Source organism: Microplitis mediator, chromosome 10 (assembly GCF_029852145.1).
Source record: "Microplitis mediator isolate UGA2020A chromosome 10, iyMicMedi2.1, whole genome shotgun sequence".
Classification (NCBI taxonomy): domain Eukaryota; kingdom Metazoa; phylum Arthropoda; class Insecta; order Hymenoptera; family Braconidae; genus Microplitis; species Microplitis mediator.
In genome coordinates this window covers 16945954-16967273 of record NC_079978.1, presented here as the reverse complement: position 1 = coordinate 16967273, position 21320 = coordinate 16945954, and the positions used below count along the sequence as shown (strand labels likewise).

At 29.8% G+C, this 21320-nt stretch overlaps 1 protein-coding gene and 1 long non-coding RNA gene across 7 annotated transcripts in view; one reads left to right on the top strand and one right to left on the bottom strand.

The window, feature by feature from the left end:
• LOC130676546 (uncharacterized) overlaps nt 1–1349 on the top strand; it is an 8297-nt gene extending 6948 nt beyond the window's left edge. For all 3 annotated transcript variants that reach the window (XR_008991429.1, XR_008991427.1, XR_008991428.1), the window contains exons 3-4: nt 745–858; nt 967–1349. This is a non-coding gene — a long non-coding RNA (uncharacterized LOC130676546). The remainder of the gene's footprint in view (nt 1–744; nt 859–966) is intronic.
• LOC130676540 (uncharacterized) overlaps nt 1–21320 on the bottom strand; it is a 55415-nt gene that overhangs the window by 10460 nt on the left and 23635 nt on the right. For 2 of the 4 annotated variants that reach the window (XM_057482851.1, XM_057482852.1), the window contains 7 exons: nt 16330–16461; nt 15932–16255; nt 15639–15827; nt 5888–6025; nt 5509–5625; nt 3911–4008; nt 3627–3843 (listed from right to left, as the gene is read on the bottom strand). In XM_057482851.1, the coding sequence (XP_057338834.1) occupies nt 3627–3843; nt 3911–4008; nt 5509–5625; nt 5888–6025; nt 15639–15827; nt 15932–16255; nt 16330–16461 (1215 nt within the window). The remainder of the gene's footprint in view (nt 1–3626; nt 3844–3910; nt 4009–5508; nt 5626–5887; nt 6026–15638; nt 15828–15931; nt 16256–16329; nt 16462–21320) is intronic. The other 2 variants (XM_057482853.1, XM_057482854.1) reach the window with 1 other exon arrangement.

Here is a 21320-nt window from a genome sequence, read left to right as displayed (position 1 = left end):
TGTTAATTTATTTTATTGCCTGTTTTCTGGTTTCTCGCATGATTTAATTATCAAATTTAATTATTAAAAATGAAAATATAATAAAAACTTTGAATATCTAAATGATACGAATAAAATTTCTAAATCAGGGAAGAATGTGAAAAACTTTACTGGAAAACCGGGAAATATCAAGGAATTTTAAAATCATTTCTTTGTGGCCACCCTGTAGTACGTTTATGAAATATCATCCCATACCGTTACGGTAATGATTACTTGGAATTATGGGATATAGGCCCATACTTTCTGGATTCCCATTATTATGGTAACAGTTCCCATATCGCATGTGAAATAATTATGGTAATGATTAGCATAATATTATGGTATTGGTTACCATCTATATGGTGATGGTTACCATAATGTTATGGTTATGGTTACCATGCATTATGGAAACCATTCCCATAATCGATTGTAATTGTTACCATAAATTTCTCTCCGTGTACAGGGAGCTGTTTTTTAATGGAAATCAAAAACTTTTATGTATATTTTTTTGAACTTCGTGGAAGACGTAAATAAATATATATATATAATCTGTGCCATCGCAGCCCTCATGTTTGCGTCAAAAAAAAGTTTTTAGTCTTAAGAAAATTATTGTTTTCATTTCATAGTACGAAATATTTTTGCACTAGAAAATACTTTTTTTTGTGTTGAAAAAAAAAATTATTATTCAAATAATTATAATTTCGATAAAAATTATTTTTTGTACAGAAATCGTCAAAAACGACAACAATTTCCAAAATGTTCAAAGTATTGATATTCTCACTTTTGATAATCGCATTTGTAGCAACTGTTAATGCAATTCCGGATTGTACAGGAAAATGGGTACGTGATTATAATTATATTTATTCAATATCTCTAATAGATGTCTATTAAAGTAAAGTAAACTAAAAATTTATCATAATTAATTATACAAAAATTTATATTTTTTAGTGTCACCCGAGTAAGGGTTACGACTGCTGCTTCGGTTATGTCTGTTCATCCGTTTTCTGGCAAGGTTCCTGCAAGGTTGCTTTTCCATGATACCAGTTTTTTTCTGATATCAAGAAAATTATGTGGGATCAATAACTTAACAAATATACCCGTAAAAAGTTTTGCAAAATAACTGATATTTTTTTAACAATTTTACTAAGCGTTTAAATCTCTGTAACTTTTCAAGAATTGATTTTATAGAATTTTTCAATCACACCAAATATATAGAAATGTTTATTCCCTACAACTTTGATATCCGTAATAAATGCGGTAAAACTGATAATTTGAAAGATATGGGCATTTGAAGTTATTGAAAACCAATACAATATTTTTTATATAATTGAACTCATTGTTTAAATCTCTGTAACTTTTTAAGGATTGATTTTATGGAATTTTTAAAAGAGATCAAGCTTATAGACAATTCAATTTCCTAAAACTTTGGTCCTTATAAAATATGCCTTAAGATTGATAGTTTAGACGATATGGGGATTTGAAAAATTGCACGCCTCAAAAAAATTTTTAACTTCCTGCTAAGAAAATTGTAAATTTTCAAAAATTCGGGAAGTTATTGGTTTCGGTCCGATTTACGAAAATCGAATTATCATCAGACGTCGACGTTTTGAGGTCCTAGGAAGCTATTCTGACTAATTTCAAGATGATGTCCGAGTGTATGTATGTATGTACGTTCGTACGTACGTATGTAAATACCTGTATCTTTTGAACGGATAAACCGATTTTAAACTTTATGGTGTCATTCGTCGCGGCTTGTCAATATCTTGAAGCTGTGAGAAATTGAGCTTGATCGGTAAGGCTGGTTCAGAGATATTCCAAAAATAAAATTTTTTCAAAAATGTTTTTTTTGGATAACTTTTAATGTGCTCGATGGATTGATTCCAAAATGGACTGGGCTCTAGAGCTTTATAAGCCGCGTCGAATGCCACCTCAACCATCAAAATCGGTTCATTCGTTCAAGAGAAATCGTTGTCGAAAGAATTAAAAAAAATTTATTTTTTATTTTTTTTGAAATATCTCAAAAACGACTCGATAAATCGAATTCAAAATTCGATCATCTTTAGAACTTGATAAAACGCGTTGATTGCCACCTCAACCGTCTTAATCGGTTTATTCGTTTGAGAGATATCGTTGGAGAAAAAATAGTAAAAAACTATTATTTTCGAAAAGAACGGCATACAAAACGATTTTCGAACTCGAAAATGTATTCACAATAATGTTTTCGAGATTCTTGAGCTCGAAAACAGCGGGAAGTTTTAGGGCTGGCCCGCAGGGTCAACCGATAGACAGATTTTTTAACTTCCCGCTAAGAAAATTGTAAATTTTCAAAAATTCGGGAAAAAAATTTTTTTTATTTTCTATGAAATATCTCAAAAACGACTCGATAAATTGAATTCAAAATTTGATCAGCTTTAGAACTTGATAAAACACGTCGATTGCCACCTCAACCGTATCAATCGGTTTATTCGTTTGAGAGATATCGTTGGAGAAAAAATGGTGAAAAACTTTTTATTTCGAAAACAACAGCATACAAACGTATGTTCGAGCTCGAAAATGTAGTCACAATAATGTTTTCGAGGTTCTTGAGCTCGAAAACAGCGGGAAGATTTAGGGCTGGCCCGCAGGGTCAACTGATAGACCGATTTTTTTTTGTTTTACTCTATAATTGAGGGATTCAAGTTATTTTGACTTCAAAATTAAATAAGCGTTATGGGGCGTGCACTTTTGGATTTTCCAAACTTTAATTTGATATTTTTTAAACAACTCAACAAATTGTTTGAATGACTAACTTTTGAACAATGGAATATACGGTATTTGTTTAAGAGGTAAAATCAGTAGGAAATTGAATAACCTTTTCAATTGCCCCATACAATATATATTTTTTTCATATATTTTCCGAGATATTGCCTATCGAAGCAAAACTATTAAATAATCATCGTTACTTCGTTATTAAATAATAAAAAAGTAATTTAAAAAATAAATAAAATGATAAGATCTACGACGTTTGTTTACTCACGATTCAATTTCAGATAGGATGAGCATATAAGTAGTGATCCAGGGATTCTATCATCACATCGAGTTGTAAAATAACGCGTAGTAAAATAATAAAAATCTGTCTATCGGTTGACCCTGTATGTGCTTCAGTCACTCCGTTGGATAAGATTTTCTTAACAAAATGACCGAAGACTCAATAGTAATAATATAAGATCGAAGGTAACATAAACAAAACTTTCCATAAGTATAGATTTTTTAATTTTTAGCACTACAATCTTAAGTAATAATCTTTTTTTCCAGTCAGGTGACTATAGAACGATAAATGACTTAAACATTCAAGCATGATTCCAAAAAAATATCATGTTGTAGTACATAAGTTGGGAGCGAAAAAAAATTAGTTTAATAAAAAATACCCTAGTAGATACAATTAGCATACACGGAGAAAAAAAATATGTACTGCGAACTACCGTCTATTTGCTCAAACGAGGCGCCTTTCACTCAAATATTCGGCGTCGTTGAGTCAACGGGAACTGGGATAAGAGAACTAAATTTAGTTCGTAGTACATGTTTTTTTGCTCAGTATAATTATTCATTTACGTCCTAAAATTACTTACAGAAATATACTGCAAGATATTGAGTATCTTCAACAGAAGCTTCTAACATCACTCGAGTTATTAATTCAATTCTATCTTCAGTCCTTTGGGTAATAAGCCATTGAAGAACTTCTTCTTCTTCAGCTAGATCTCCTTCAAATACACTAGGAATTTGAGACTCAAAGTAAACGAGTACTGGAAAATCTGTTACACCATAGTCTTCAGCAATTTTAAAATCCTATTAAATAATTAAATTGGTGTCAATAACTTTTTTGTTTTTTTTTTTAAATTAACATTTTACTTACTTGTGTTTTAACGAAAGTAATACCATGTCGATCACAATCGTCATCAATATTTTCTAACTCTTCAAGTATCCCAGCGCACTGCTCGCAATCGTCACTGTCTGTGAAATAACTTGTAAATTAATCAGTCAAAACCCAATTATAAACTAATAAATAGGCATGACAAAAAAACCCAAATCTCTAGTACTATAACAATTTTTTTTTTACAATTTCATTTAAGGGGGACCCCACTAGTGTGACCATCTGAAAAAAGATGATTTTTGAGAATTTTTTTAAAGAAAGCTACAGCATGGAATGTTTTAATGTTTTACGGATATACTTGTGGATATATAATGAATACAAGATAACATTTTTGAACCAAAAAATTCAAAATTTAGCGAGTTATTCACAATCTCTGAACGCTCCAAAAAAAAAAAGTCTCCCACTGCTGCAGTGATAGCGACTTTCACAGTGCGTGAAATAAAAAAATAAAAAAGTTTATTAAACTAGAAGGTATTTCCCGTACCATGACCCTCGGACTACGAAAAAAATTGAAATTTTACAAAATGGCGGAGTTTAAAAAAAAAATCTAAATTTTGCACGACAATTTGATGATTATTGGCCTGCCAAAATTACATTTTTGATTCAATCGGAAAATTGGAGGTTCAGGGTACTTCGAGTTATAATTGCAGCAATTTTGAAAAATGTATTTTTGGGAGCCAATAAGCGGTTGCTCTTCCGATGGCTGTAACTCAAAAAAACTACACGGAAAAAAAAATAGGCTCTGCAACAGGATTTTCATGTTACAGCAACAGGACACATCCTGTTGCAGCAACAGGACACATCCTGTGGAATAAATAGGATAAGGAACAAGTTTCATGTACTAATTTTGTTGTCCGTATAATGAAATTTTCAAATTTGAAAAAAAATTCAAAGTTTGGAAAAAAATGAAAATGTGTTTTCGAAGTTGATTTTTTTTTAAATTGAAATTTTTTTCAAATTTTGAAATTTCATTATACGGACAAAAAAATTAGTATATGAAATTTGTTCCTTATCCTATTTATTCCACCAGAAAAATCCTGTTGCTGCAACAGGATTTTATCCAGTTGCTCCCACAGGACTGCATCCTGTTGCAGCACCTATTTTTTTTCCATGTATTCGAGATATGCACTTTAAATTTTATTATTTTATTTTTGCAGGCATAGGCTATCGAAATATGCAAAGAAATAAATAGATTTTTTCAAAATTTTACACTAGTGGTCCCCCTTAAATTTCTTTAAATAATCAAGGAAATAATTACTAATCATAAGTTAATGGATAGGAGATGAAAAAATTAATTAACTGAACAATTAAATAAAATGAGGATATAATTGCATTCCTGGCGAGTCCTCAGTGTCTTCTTGTGTGCTGGTAAAAATGTAATTTGTTGTTTTGTGATTTAGTGAAAGCTTAAACATTCAATGTTATTTAATTAAATAATAAAATAATTAGTAAATGAATTAATAAATATTAAAAGGATAAATAAATAAAATTATTAAAATAGTAGTATACATATAGGGATTAAAAAGCAAACAAAAATTGACAATAGTATGAGTTGCGACTGCATCATTAATTGGTGGTACCATCAGCTTCTTCCGGGACTTCAACTTGTTCAGTATTCTTGACCTCCTGATGATGTTTGTGCCGCATCTGCTTGCGGAACGCTTTTGAATTGCACATGTCACAAAGCGTTCTGTTCCCTACGGCAGCATTAGTACACGTCAGCTTGAGAGAAAGAAGAAGATAGATAGACAAAAAAGAAAGTTTAAGACAAAAAAAAAAAAAAATGCGCGATTAGCTGAGGCAGTTACATGCAAAAAGCAAAAGCATTCGATATTATAAATTATTGTTTATCTTTTTTTAATTTATTCACTTTAGCTTCTATAATTTATTTTTAATTATTTAAAAGGATTAAGGATATATAAGGGTCCAAGTTGTTATTTTACTTTAAACAAAACTTACAAAAGTATACGGCTAATGATGTAGACTCGCGAATAAGGTGAAGAAGATCTTCACCTTCCAATGCCTCTATCATTTCTCCAGATGGATCTTTTTGCGTCATTAACCATTGGAGAATTGCATTTTCATCATATAAATCACCTGTTTTGTTTCGTTTTTTTATTATAAGTTTTTTAAATAATTAGAAAAAAGTTATGCTACAAGATTAAAAAAAAAAATGGAATTATGCATAAATGCGGTCGCACTCGTCATTAATAATTTTCAAATGCTTTCATTTTTAATTTCTTTGTTATGTCCGAATTTTTTAATAAAAACATTTTTTTCGCTCAAGGCCTTTTTCGCTAGCGCGCGAAAACGCTGCGTAGACAAAATTGCAGTCGAAAATATTAATTAAATTGCTCTTTACAAGCTTGGAACAGGGTTCCACAAAGTTGGCCCAAGTCTGGGCCCGTGATACTTTCCTCTCTGGGAAATACAAAAAAATGATGTTTAAGAAATGACTTCTTAAATACTAAGAAATCTTTTTACATGCTAAGAAATCCTTCTATCAGGGAATGATCAACCATTTATTGATTCAAAATAGTTCAATAGACCTGACACTACTTCCCACTAGATTGATCATGGACGATGAACCAATGAATGTATTTAATATTTATCATTTGTCATATTCATTACAATTTAGTTATGATATTATAGTGACACCGTTGGAAAAAATGTTTAATTTCTACGGCTGGTTAACCATCATTGCTACAACAATTATTCTGCTAATGGTTTTTATTGTTATTTATTTATCAACCCGAACAAAAAAAAAATTCAAGATTATCGTTTGCGGTACTTATAATAAAATATGGAGATATGCAAAGTACTTATAATAAAATATGGAGAGCAATTGTAATTACACTGGGAATTGATAAGATTCTATTAAATTATCATCCAGTTTCAGCAGTATTATTGTTTCTAAAAAATGTTATACAATATTGAGTTTTTACAAAATTTTATGAAGCTTTATAAAATTTCATAAAAGTTCATGGAGTTTTTTAAAATTTTGTAAAAAACCATTACAAAAAATTATAAACTCCGTCTTTTCCGGCATTTAACGATAAATACACCAATTAAACACTAAGCTCCAACTTTCATGATGTGGACCAGTGAGCAGCGTTCGGGATTACCAGCCAAGCGGAGCCGTGTTCGAGCCCAGCAGACGCCCAGGATCTTTTCATTATCTTATGCTATTAAATCTTGTTTCTAAATTTGTAATATATTCGCGCGGTAACAATCAAATCAAAAATTCGATGTTTCAATTTTTTTTTATTTTAATATTTTTTCCAGATTGATAATTTTGACATCGCCTATATGTCATATTGACGTCATAGAATGTCACACAAACATCACAATTACATCATGTTTACTTCATTAGTTTTACATCATAACCTTACGTAAAAAAGTAGGAAATAATGATTCACACCTGACTCATTCATGGCATATCTTACGTAAATAATGACATAGCGTAAGGTTACTCTGACGTCAAATTTACGTCAACGTGTGTACTGGGTATGGATATAATGGATAAACGAAGAATACCGTCGGTTTTTTTCAACCTTAAAGTATCCCGAAAAACCCCTGAAAATTTCATAGCGCTGCAATTTTTCTTTCTTAGTGCTCCGAAGCATTAGATTTATCGTTTTCGCCAAAAATTACATGAGAGATTCTTCGATTTTTTTCTTCCTTATCATCTTTACAATTGATTTTCTTAATATCAAAAGCTTTAGAGAAATTTTTTTTTGTTTGTAATTTTTAATGAACTCTGACTTTATTTGATCGAGTGATCTGAAATTTACAGGAAAGTTGAAGACTGACAAGATTTTAAAATTGAGGAAATGTTTAAAAATAAAAAACTCGCTGGTCACTTATCTTAGATAAATAATAAATGAATGAAAGTATAACAAAATATAAATATTGGGTGCGTCTTTTATATTTTATTTACCTCGATTAATATCACAATTTCGATGAAATGTTAACGCATAAGCTGAAGCCCGAAAACGTTTAGTAAGGATTCAAACTCAAAGCTCTCTAGTCGGCACTTACAAGTGCATGAATAATACTTTCAATGACGAAATTAATAGCAATAATAATCGTTTGTATGATTCAAAATTTGGTTGTTGGAAAAATAGAAGTCGCATTAGAGCATGGCGTCGATTTATTTAATAATCTGATGGTAAATAAATTTACATAAATAATCGGCTTATTAATTTGATAATTTCTTATTTTTTTTACAATTAGAGAGATTTGTTTGAAAATTGCGGAACTGAATTAGGAACAATTGGATATTGGTCCAATGGTGAGAATTTTCAAGTGCCGAATGAAATTAGTGATATTGTTGTGACTAATGAATACGAAATAACAAATGAAATAGTAGCACATCGAGAAATAAGATTTCTTGTAATGATTGTCGATAACTTTACCGATATTCCTTCAGTGTATTCGATAATATTAGAGCCCTCACTAAAAATCAAGACAATGTTTGTATTTGACAAAGATACTTCCGGGGAAGTAATAGGGATATTTCGTGAATATCAACTCCATTTTGAAAATTGTAAAGTATACTATTGTTCAATGTCAGAAACTAAACCGAACACAATTGATATAGTAACATTGAATTCTTTTGCTGATTATGCACCGCCGTTTTGGTTTAAAATCGATGACGTTTATTTGAATGATAATCACGGTCACTGGAGACTTTTTTTAGGTCATTATTCCCAAGAAATTGGGTTTAATTTGAATGGTAAGTCTTATTTATTTAACGTAGAGTCTAAAGATACAGAAAAAAACCTGTGTTTGAAATAGCCTACCATGTGGCACGTTATCGTGCATATCAGGGATTTAATATTAAACTCTTTTTAAATTGAGTTAAAATTGAAAGATTGAAATGTAACAAAATTTATTTCAAAGCTTTCAGTTAGGGGTGTGCAAATATTTGAATTGTTCAAACAGTTTGATAATAATCGAATAGTTTTATTTAATCGAATATTCGAATCGAATGTCACTATTCGATTCGAATACGATTCGCACACCCCTACTTTCAACTTTATGAAAAGTAATAACTGATATTTATTTTAAACAGGTTCAAATATATGTGATAATATAATATTTGATCGAACGAAATATCTGAATGGCTACGCGATAAAAATACTACGATCCTCAGACTCATGTGGCCCTGTTGATGAACGAATAACTATATACACTGCTCATGATTATCTACGGGAAAAATTAGGTCCAGAGATGGGAACAATCGGATTGTTGTTAATGATAAGTCTGAATATAACACTGAATATAACTAATGTTTACTCTTCCGGCAATGATGAATGTGAGGTTTCGGATGCTTATCTACTGAATAATCATTCAGTAGATTTAATTTTACATAAGACGTCGTTTAGAACGGTAATTGAACCGGTAGATGTTAGCAATTATTTTTATTTGTCATATCCATTACTAATGAGTCATCAAATCATAGTGACCCACAGTCGCGGACTAATGACACCATTGGAAAAAATGTTTAATTTCTACGGCTGGTTAACCATCATTGCTACAACAATTATTCTGCTAATGGTTTTTATTGTTATTTATTTATCGAACCGAACAAAAAAAAATTCAAGATTATCGTTTGCTATCTTCGAGTGCCTGAGACTGCTGATAAATAATTCGATATACACCCGAATGGACACGGCAAAGATGCGGATATTTTTTTCCGTAATATTTTTATATTTTTTGATAATGCAGGCGACATTTTCTGGGCGTCTGGCGGGATTTTTGACAAAACCCGTGTACAGAAAAAATGTCGAGACTCTAGATGATCTAAAAGACCCGCGTTATACAGTAATTTTTGCTAAGGAAGGATGTAAAGAGTATATTACAGATCCATTATTGCTGAATAAAGTAAAATTTGATCATTGGGGTTGTGAAGCAAACATTAACACCAGTGAATCTATTGCTTGTATTGATTCCAGATTAAATTTAGATGTCCTAATTGCTAAATACAAATTGCACTCTTCTGCGAATGGTTTAAAGTTTGATATCGCATTTCTGCCAATGCGTAATGGATGGCCACTGACGGATCTTGTTAATAATTTTCTCATGCGTTTAGACCAATCACAAGTTTTTGGAGAATGGCGGAAAAGAGCACTGAATCGGCTAGATCGGGAATTTAATATAAGAAAAGATAAATCAACGGATAGTTATTACAGGCCGATAGACTTTGAAGATGTCACCTTTGCATTTATTTTACTTGCCATCGGTTTGATCTTTTCATTAGTGAGTTTTGTTATCGAATCCGCGAACAAAATTATTAAAAGTACTTATAAAAAAATATGGAGAGCAATTATAATTATTATACGCATTGAAATCTTTCAATTCCGACAGCTAATCGAGTACTTGGACCAAAATTTTATATAAATTATAAAAATATTTTGATATAATTTCTGTGGATTTATTAAACTATTTGCTGTATTTAGTCAATAATATAAATTAACAATCCCGGGAAAAAATGTTTTTATAAAATTTTATAAAATTATATAAAACTTTATACAATTTTATAAAAATTCATAAAATTTTATAGAATTTTATAAAATCTTATAAAATTTTATAAAATTCAATAAAATTTTATAAAGACAGATCTGAGTACCCGGGTCAAAAATAAAACTTGATTCAGGCTCGCTTCGCCTTATTTTCTTTTGAAGTTATCGATTTGCCGACGATTTTTTGATAAGATCTCGACTTTTTTGACTTAAATTTAATTTTTTTCAACTTTTTGAACTTTTTTCATCTTAGTTTCAACTTATTCGTCTTTACTTCGAGCACGATAGTCATTCACCTTACTTTTGACTTGCTAAACCAAGTCGAAAAAAAGTTATTTATTCGCCTTACTTTCGCCTTAATATATAATAGCTATTTTCGATACGTAGGATTAAAAAGAGGGTTTGCGGCATGCTTGGATTGGCGACACAAGTCTTGGGTTATGCCGCATTCTCAACGAGAACGAGTACATACATCTTTCTCGCACGAGCGAAGCGAGTGCGAGAGAGATGTAGGTACGAGTTCTCGTTGTGAATGTAACATATCCCTAGACGAGTGTTGACAATACATGCATACCGTATCCCTCTTTTTAATCCTTTGTATCGAACAATATTTTTTATAACGACTGCCTTTAAAGTTTAATCGAGAGGAATTCAATCATTTAGAGAATAAAAAATTACCTTCTAAATATAAACAATTGTACAAGTGTAAATAATAACAATCTATTCATGTTTTATTTTTCAATTGAATTCTATTAATTAGTTTATTAATTTTATTAATTAAAATCTCTGACTGTTTTTAATAATGTGAAAATTTTTATTGAACGATTAATAATATGATAATAATATTATTTTCACAATACAAACACACAAGTTATGATATTCAATAAGAATAAGAAACATATGATCACTATGCAGGTTTCCAATTGTCGTCTTTCTATTTGCGCATGTGCGAATTTCAGGATAAATGCGACAGTAGGAGTATATGGAGAAAAAAGTATCACTATCTTTTTCTAACTCGAGTGAACGACGGTTGCTAGGTAATTTGTATACATTTCCTATAGGCAATTACTTTTCAGCACAGTAAAATCATGCTGAAAAGTCCAACAGCTGATTTTTCGACATCGTTCTATAGTTTCGTCGAGCTATCGAGAGAAAGACCTATTTTACTCGCGCCACACGACGCTCGAATATTGAACTTTAAAGGCAGCAGTTATAAAAAAATTATTTCACCTTAGTTCTGACTTTTTCGACTTATAATTTAAGTCGAATAAGTCTACATCAAGTCAGTTTCGACTTGATTTAGACTTTTTTGCCTTACATTTTAAGTCGAATAAGTCTAAACCAAGTCAATTTCGACTTGATTTCAACTTTTTCGTCTTAAATCGTGACTAAGTAAGCCAGTTAAGTCTAAACCAAGGCGAAAACTCAATGTATTTCATATCTCCGTAAAAAAACTCGAGTTTGTCTTGTGAAAAACGGCTCCAAATTTCGACTTGGTAAACCAAGTCTAAATCAAGTTTTATTTTTGACCCGGGTAAGGAACGTACCCGTGTGAAAATAAAATATATGTAAAAATATATGATAAATATCAGAAAATATATGTGGTCAATTTAACTATATTTTCTGATATATTTTTTTTTATATTAAAAAATATAATACTTATATACGAGTCCGTATATGTTTAGCATGTATAAAATAAATATGTCAATCATATACAAAAAATATATTTTTATCATATATGAAAATATATATTTTTTCAACATACATATATTCTTTTCATATACGAAAACTATATTTTTATCATACATAAAAATATATATTTCTATCATATACGAAAAATATATTCTGGTCATATATAAAAACATATATTTATATTGTGTATGGAAAAGAAAACTTTCTTATTCGTATGACCAACTCCAATTAAATCGGATCTAAATTTTAATATACTCTTTTAATTGCAGTGAAAATTTTCAAAATTAGTTAATTTGATGCGAATATGCATACCCATATAGATTAAAAAAACACCGAATAAAATATATGCTAAAATATAACAAAGAAAATATATGGTGTCATACATAATATAAATTATATGCTACCATATATTTCATTTCATATAAAAATTTTATATTTTCTGAATATAAAAGGAAATATATCAATACAATATATTTTAAGGTTATAAGTTACATAAAAAAAACTTATAAGTTACATATATGGAATACATATATTTACTACTGTATATAATTTTATATTAAATCGGCGAAAATCTCTATATGATTTTTTATAATATATCATACACTGGTCACAAAAATTAAGGGATAGAAAAAAAATCCGAAATTTTTAGGTGATTTTCAACATGCTGTATCTCGGTGAAAAATGATCGTATAAGAAAATTAAAAGAAGCAAATTGTAGTCTCTAGTTTCTAGTTTTCAGATCTGGACCTCAAAATTTTTTATCATGTACGGTTCCGGAGTAATCATAAGAAAACCAACAAAAAAAAAATTTTCAAAATTTTTGCTGGTCTTTCAATACCTCTATGGGCGTCAATAGATTTTTTTGAATAATCCGACCGTATGACTCTTCTAGGAAATTTTATGCCCTTTAATCTAGCGGCCTGAAAAAGTCTCTACGACGATTTGGCGCCGAGTTATCATTGATCAAAGCAAAAAAGTCCATTTTGGCTTTGATAATCAATAACTCCGGATGTATTGGTCGTACAGAAAATGAAAGCAGGGTTTTAAAAACTGGAAAACATTCTCCATAAGGCAAAATTAGTAGCATTTGATAGAAAAAATTTTTTTAAAGCGATATTGTTTAGTAAAAAATAGGTCAACATTCACAAATTTAAGGATATTCGGAAATCTTGCTATAACTTTGGATATAACAGATGAACAAAGGATATCTTGGTCTTTTTTTCAACCTCAAAGTGTCCTGAAAAAACCCTGAAAATTTCAAATCGCTGCGATTTTTCTTTCTTAGTGCCCCGAAGCTTTAAATTTATCGATTTTGTCAAAAATCACCATAATTGGTAGTTTCTCGGTTTTTGTTCATTTTTTCGATTTGAAAATGTTTTTTAACTTCCCGCCAAAAAAATCAACGATTTTCGAAAAATTGGGAAGTTATTGTTTTCATCCCGATTTTCGAAAGTCGAGTTTTCATCCGATGTCGACGTTTTGAGGTCCTAGGAAGCTATTTTGACTATTTTCAGAATGATGTCCGAGCGTATGTGTGTGTGTGTCTGTCTGTCTGTGTGTGTGTGTGTGGATGTGAACGCTCTGTAACTTTTTAACTAATTACCCGATTTGGATGGTTAAGGTGGGAATCGAAAGAGCTTGTTGGCCATCAACTTTCCTAAAAATTTTAGATCATTAAATCAAGTAGACTCAAAAATATTTGCGAATTATGAAAAAAATATTTTTTTTTTTTTTTAGTTTTTTTCGATTTCTCAGAAACGGCTCGAACAATCGACTTCAAAATCTAGTCAGCTCTAAAACTTAACAAAACGCGTCGATCGCCGCCTCAACCATCGCGATCGGTTAATGCGTTCGAGAGATATCGTTAGAGAAAGAAATGGTCAAAAACAGTTATCTGCGAATATCTTTGAAATAACTTAACTAAACAATTCGAAAATCTGATCAGCTCTACAACTCAATTAAACGAGCCGATTGCCACCTTAAACTGACAAAACCCGAGTACAGAAAAAATGTTGAGACACCAGATGATCTGAAAGACCCGCATTACACGAAAATTCATACTACTCATAGGTGTAAAGATTATATCGCGTTACAGATGCCATAAGGGCATATAACAAGTTATATGCCCTTATGGCACCCCGGAACCATAAGGGCATATAAATTTTTTTTTTTGCATTTCTGCACATTTCGGACGAAAATACATCGATTCCCGAAAAAAATTTTTTTTATATGCCCTTATGGCTCCCGGAACCCACCTCGGATGCCATAAGGGCATATAAAAAAAATTCTGTTATTTTTTCTAAGTCCAAGAAAATTTTTAGTTAAGCGAAAATTTTTTTTTCGCATTTCTACACGTTTCATACAAAAGTACGACGATTCCCAAAAAAAATTTTTTTGCTATGCCCTTATGGCATCCGAGGTGGGTCCCGGGAGCCATAAGGGCATAGCAAAAAAATTTTTTTTCAGAAATCAACGTACTTTTGTATGAAACGTGTAGAAATGCAAAAAAAAAATTTTTGCCCAACTAAAAATTTTCTTGGACTTAGAAAAAATAATGGAATTTTTTTTTATATGCCCTTATGGCATCCGAGGTGGGTCCCGGGAGCCATAAGGGCATATAAAATATTTTTTTTGCATTTCTGCACATTTCGGATGAAAATACATCTATTCCCGAAAAAAAATTTTTTTGCTATGCCCTTCTGGCATCCGAAGTGGGTCACGGAAGCCATAAGGGCATATAAAATTTTTTTTTAGCATTTCTCCACATTTCGGACAAAACTACGTCGATTCCCGAAAAAAAATTTTTTATATGCCCTTATGGCTTTTCACCAGGACCTTTTGCCGGTATATGCCCTTATGGCATCTGTAACGCGATATTATCGATCCATTACTGCTGAATAAAATGATATTTGGCCAGAATAATTGTCTCATTGACTTGAGCGAATCTATTGCTTGTATTGATGATAATGATTTTTTAAGAGAGAAAATCCTTAAATACAAATTACATGTTCCTGAGAATTATGCTACCCTAGTAGAAATGAACTCGAAGCTCTGGCTAAGGCCTAGCTAGTTTTACTAGATTTAATATAATTAAAATTAATTCGGACATAACATCTTCTTTTTATCGGCGGATTTATAAAAAATAAAAAAAAATGGGATTATTTTATCAGTTTATAAGTCTGAAAAACATATTTTTTTAAATTGTATATTATATATGAGATGTAATTATATAAAGCTGATAAAAATATTCATTTTTTAAGACTTTCATATTTTTTTACCAACCCGCCGTGAAGTAAAATATGAAAAAAAGAATTAATATTTCATCTTTTTATGGCTGATAATAAATGCTCTTTAAAATCAATCAGTGAAAAGTACTTCAGTCAGTGATATATTTGTTATTACTGCTCAGTGAATACTCACTGATTGAAGCATTTTTACCTGATTAATTTCAAGAAAGTGATACCGCAATTTAGCATGAAAAAAATATTTACCTGCATAAATAACCGGTTCTTTAGATCCCATTCTAAAGAATAGTATCGCAGGTAATGCAAAAACTCCATATTCTTTAGCTAATTGTTTATCATCAATTTTAACAAAATTAATACCAGCATGATCAGCTTCGTCATCAATATGCTCTATTTCAGTCAATACTTTACTGCATTGTTTGCACTCTTTACTGTCTATCTAACAAACACTCGTTAGATTATTATTAACGAAAATGAAATATAACAAAATAAAAAAATAAGTAATTACTTATTTATAAATTTTATATTTTTTCACTCACAAAAAAATACTGCAACATAATCCGAAGTTTGGCGGATTTTTTGGAACATTTTTTTGTTTATTCGTTCGATATGATCCGTTAGTTCCATATTTTCAGGATTTGTCAACCAATCAAGTATTTCCTCTTCATCATCAATGTCCCCATCATAATTAATATACTTCCCTTTACGAAAGTAAGTGATACCCGGGGGATTTCTAAATCCATATTTTTTAGCCATTAAACGGTCACTCATTTGGACGATTTTTATTCCATACTCTGAAGCTTCATCATCAATTAATTCGATATGTCGTAGTACACGTGGACTTTCTGGATCTTCTTCTTTATCTATGAAAATTTTTAAATATTCATATAAACGTTTAAATATTTAAATTTTTAAATATAATAATAATTTTACTCACAAAATATTACAGCTAAAAATTCTTTGGTTTCAATATATTTTGTCAATTGTTCCCGATCTATTTTTTCAATACTTGCGTCGTTTCTTTGCCTTACCATCCATTCTAATACTTCTGATTCATCCAAAATATTACCTAATAATTTATAAAAATTAATTATAATACAAAATTCATAATATATATAATAAAAAATTTACACAAACTAAAATACATGCAGTTAAATTTAAATTCACTGAAAAATATCTATATACATACACTAAGTATATATTTATTTGTTATTAATTCAAAATGCAAAAAATATAATTTATATTTAAACAAAAAAGAAAATTATAGTTTATAATTAAATAAAACTTTAAAGTTTTACCCTCGTAGATCCGAATTACGGTAAATTACCGCATTTTACCGCAAAATACCGTAATTTACTGCAAATTTGCCGCATTTTACGGTAATTTACAGTAGAATACGGTACACGCAAAAAAAAAGAATTATTAAAATTAATAATTGATAACTAAAAATTTAGAATGTGGTCACAATTTAATATCATTTTAAACAGTAATTTCGTGCCCGGGTCGATCTGATCTTGATTTGATCTGATTTTAGTCTAACTGGACGGTTATTGGACTACTTGGTCTGTTATTGAACTTCTATTAAATTTTTAATCTGTTTTTGATCTGTTGTTTTAAAAAGCAATTGCGTTACGGGCAGACAAAACTAGATTAATTCTTGAACTTTAAAAAATTTTAATTCTGAAAATTTGCAAGGACTAAACTAGATTAAATCATGGACTTGTAATATTTTTTTTTATGAGCAATATTTATAAAAAATATATTAAGTTACAGAATTGATTATGTTTTGTTGACTATTTATTTAGTGTATTTTGTTTAAAGATGTCGACAGTTAATGAAAGTTTGACAGCTTGATGTTTTAATTGTCTTGACTGAATATTTATAGCATTAAATAAAAGTGATAAAATGACTCTTAAAATGTCAAGAAATTTTCCTTATTTACTGGATAAAATCGAAAATATTTTGGCATTAGAAACCATCAAAATTCTTGTGACATCTTATTACGGAAGCGCATTAGCATGTTTCAAATATCAAGAAAATTAAAATAAATTTATGAATCTATATTATTATTATTATTTATATTTGTAAAAAACCTGTTTTTGATCTAAAAGCGATTAAAAACAGACTAAAAATTATAGTAAATAAAGTCTGTTTTTGTCCTTAAAAACAATTGAACACAGACCATGAATTATAATAGAAAAGTCTATTTTTAGTCTAAACTTGGTTTAAAACAGACTAAATATCATACGAAAATAAGTCTGATATTGGCCTGGATAAGGAATAGTACGGGCAAAAACAGATTAAATTCTTATATAAAATAAATACGATTTATAAACTTAAATTCAAGAAAAAATATTTGAATTTATCATTTATTTTAAAACAGATCTAATTTTTTGACCCGGGTAGTTTTATAGAATAAATTATGATAATCTTAATTTAAATATTGAAATTTAAAGTTCATATGTAAATAATGTTACAAGTAATATAAATTACTGTTTGGTAGATAAAAAAATGAAATTATAATAGTTTAACGTTTCAGCTTCAACATTCGCTATTTGGAACATTAAAGTTTATAGTAAAAAAGTAAAAAAACATTCAGTATGATAAATAAAATTTTCAATGTCGAACAATTGATTTTATATACAATGTTATATAATTATTACTTTCATCAAATTGTCAAAAAGTATTTTTTAAGCGCATCAGTTTTTATAGTTTGAAACAAAAAAATTTTACTTGTGTTTGTGGGCTTCCAATGTATGTGAAAGAATTAACCTAAAGTATTACTGATGCGACTATACCTACACGGAGAGAAATTTATGGTAACCGTTCCTAGTACGTTTATGAAATATCATCAATATGATATGGTAATGATTATCATAATATTATGGTAATCGTTCCCATTATACTATGGTAAACGTTACTATAATATTATGGTAATGTTTACCATATTATATGGTAACGATTACCATAATATTACAGTAACCATTACCATAATGTTATGGTAGGTGACAGGCGTTAATATCCCTGGACAAAATATCCTTGACAAAATATCCCTGACAAAATATCCCCTCGACAAAATATCCCCCGACAAAATATCACAACAGTTCAAAATTTCTATTAAAAATCATGTTAATAAATAAGTTTCAATGTAAATATATTATTGTTAGAATTTTGGGCCCAGCACGACAACAAGCTTATGTGTGGGCCTATTTTCGAATAAACACACACAAAATCCGTGAAAAAAGGGCACATCACGATACTAAGATAATTATTGTTCTCTACTAATGTTTTTAATTAATTGAAAATTTTTTATTTATATGCTTTAATAGGCAAAGAGAAAGCATTTTTCGATGACCTTAGAGATATATTGTTCATGGGATATTTTGTGGCAGGGATATTATGTCCGGGGATATTTTGTCCAGGGATATTAACGCACGTAACCGTTATGGTAACGGTTACCATAATATTATGGTAAAGATTACTATAATTACTATAATATTGTAGTAATGATAACTATAATATATATGGGTGCCGTTCCTATAATCAACATTTCAAAAAAACCGGTTACCATGCATTATAGGAACCATTCCCATAGTATATTGTAATTGTTACCATAAATTTCTCTCCGTGTACATGGCAAGATGACGTATTTCATCATTTCAAACAATAAAATTTAAAGACCAAAAGTGACATTTTTTTTTATATCAATATATTTTAGAGAATCACTCTTATACTTTTTCGCTTTCAATATTATATCATTTATGAATTACCTTCTTTGATGCGGGTTTATTGTTCAAACAATAAAAATTAATGAAAATCCGAATAAAATTTTATTTATTTCTTTGCGTGTAGAATACGAGAAAATACCTAAAGTACGGCATTTTACGGTAAAATACCGCACTATTGCTGCCAATTTTACGGCAAATTGTCGCAAGTTTACCGCAAATTTGCCGTAAATGGTAAATTACCGTAGATTGCGGTATTTTACAGAAATTTACCGTGAATTCGGATCCACTAGGGTATAGAAAAAAAAAAATTATTACGGTCTCGACGCCAAATATGGCAAGCTGTTGATTTATAAAATTTTCTAATATTAACATATCGTAAAAAACTTTTTCAAGAACGGTTTTTATTTGTTACTAAAAATGACTGCCAAAATTGACGGCGGGACCGTTCTGGAATGGCTATAAGTTAAGCGAACTAAACATTTAGTTTATTCCTTTTTTTACAAGAATAAATTGATTATCTAAATTAAAATTTTCAATATAAAACGTACATACCCCTATTTACGTAATAACTTTCGCATTTATAATTAATTGTGTACTAGGATCGTATCATAATAATGACAAAACTACACAATAAATTAAGAAATATTATTTTTTTTATTGTAACCTATCGATTTTTTTTTCTCCGTATACATGAGTTTCGTTTTTTATATAAATAAGTATAATTTACAATAAATTATAAATTTATATTTTACAATTCAAATTCAATATATTTTTTCCTATTGTACATTTTTTAATTAAAGAGAGATGAGGTAAAAAAAATTCAGACTTTTTAATAAAAATCACAATGAAGACTAAACTCACTAAAGTCTGAAAATTTATCAATGTTTTATTTTACCCCATCTTACCCTAGTAATTAATTGTTAATTCGGTAAATTAATCGTTAATAAAAATTGCAACGGAGAGCGGAGAAAATTTTATAAATTTTTAATATGAAAAAAAAAGTTTTCTTTAACGTTAGTGATTTTTTTTTAAACTTTTGAATATTTAAAAATTATTTGGCAACAGATAAATTAAAATGTGAAAACAGAAATGCGATTGAACGTACAATTGAAATTACATAAAAGTTACAGAAGGTAAGTAACGAAAAGAAAAGTAATTAATAGATTAATTATACGCGCACTTAACAATACGATAAAAGATTAATATATATTATTATTAATGATAAAGTGATTTTTTTTTATCAATGATCGATTTAAATAAATAGTACCCGGAAACAGAACACATGGATTGGTTTGTTAAAATTAACAGAAAATAATAAAATTTATAAATTTAAATCCATTTAATATTCCCGCGTAAATTTAAATAAATAAATAAATAAATAAATGAATAATCGTGTAAAAGATAAATGATGTTTATAAATATGGAGAGGATGGCAGTGAAGATGATGAGTACGATGACATGGTTGATTTATGATGATAATGTTTTGTTGATCTGACATCGTCCAATGCACACTGGCAAACTTGAGTCTCTCCTTTGTTGCACGATGCTTGTATTCATCAGGATCTTTTGCTGGTCGGCTAACACTTCAAACCTTCATGAGATAAGGAATTCCCGCGACAACTGTAACACCGGATATAACAACTTTATTCTCTCAGTCTTTATTTAAAGACACGTTTTTTTTTTTTTTATATATTTTTCGATTGATGTTTATTTTATTTTTGTTTTGTTGATCTGAATTTTAAATATTTCTTTTAAATATTTACCACTTCCGAAAAATCCTCTTTTCGGTTTTGTTACTTTGTTGGATTGGCTTGATGATTTATCCTTGTCCGTCCCAATTTTAGCATTCTTTTTGCTCTCCTTAGCAGTCAATTTGTTAATTGGCTTGAGTTGAGGTTCTGCAATCGTTGATGCAGTAGTAGGAGTAGAAGTTGTTGAAGAGTGACTTGATGATAACTTGTTACCAATCTGTGTCTTCGTTGATTGTGAAACGCGGCTGACCTTGGCGACCTTGGTCCCGCGGTCGAGATTAGCAGGACAGCACTGGTAGGGCTCATAGGAGGGTATTGTGGGTTTCGCGTTTTTACCACCCATTCCGATGTAGAAACAGCCGTCGCCTGTCGGTAAGCAAATAATCGTGTCAGACAACATAATAATGGCTGTTCTTTTTTTTATAAACGTTAACGAGAATATGGGAAGT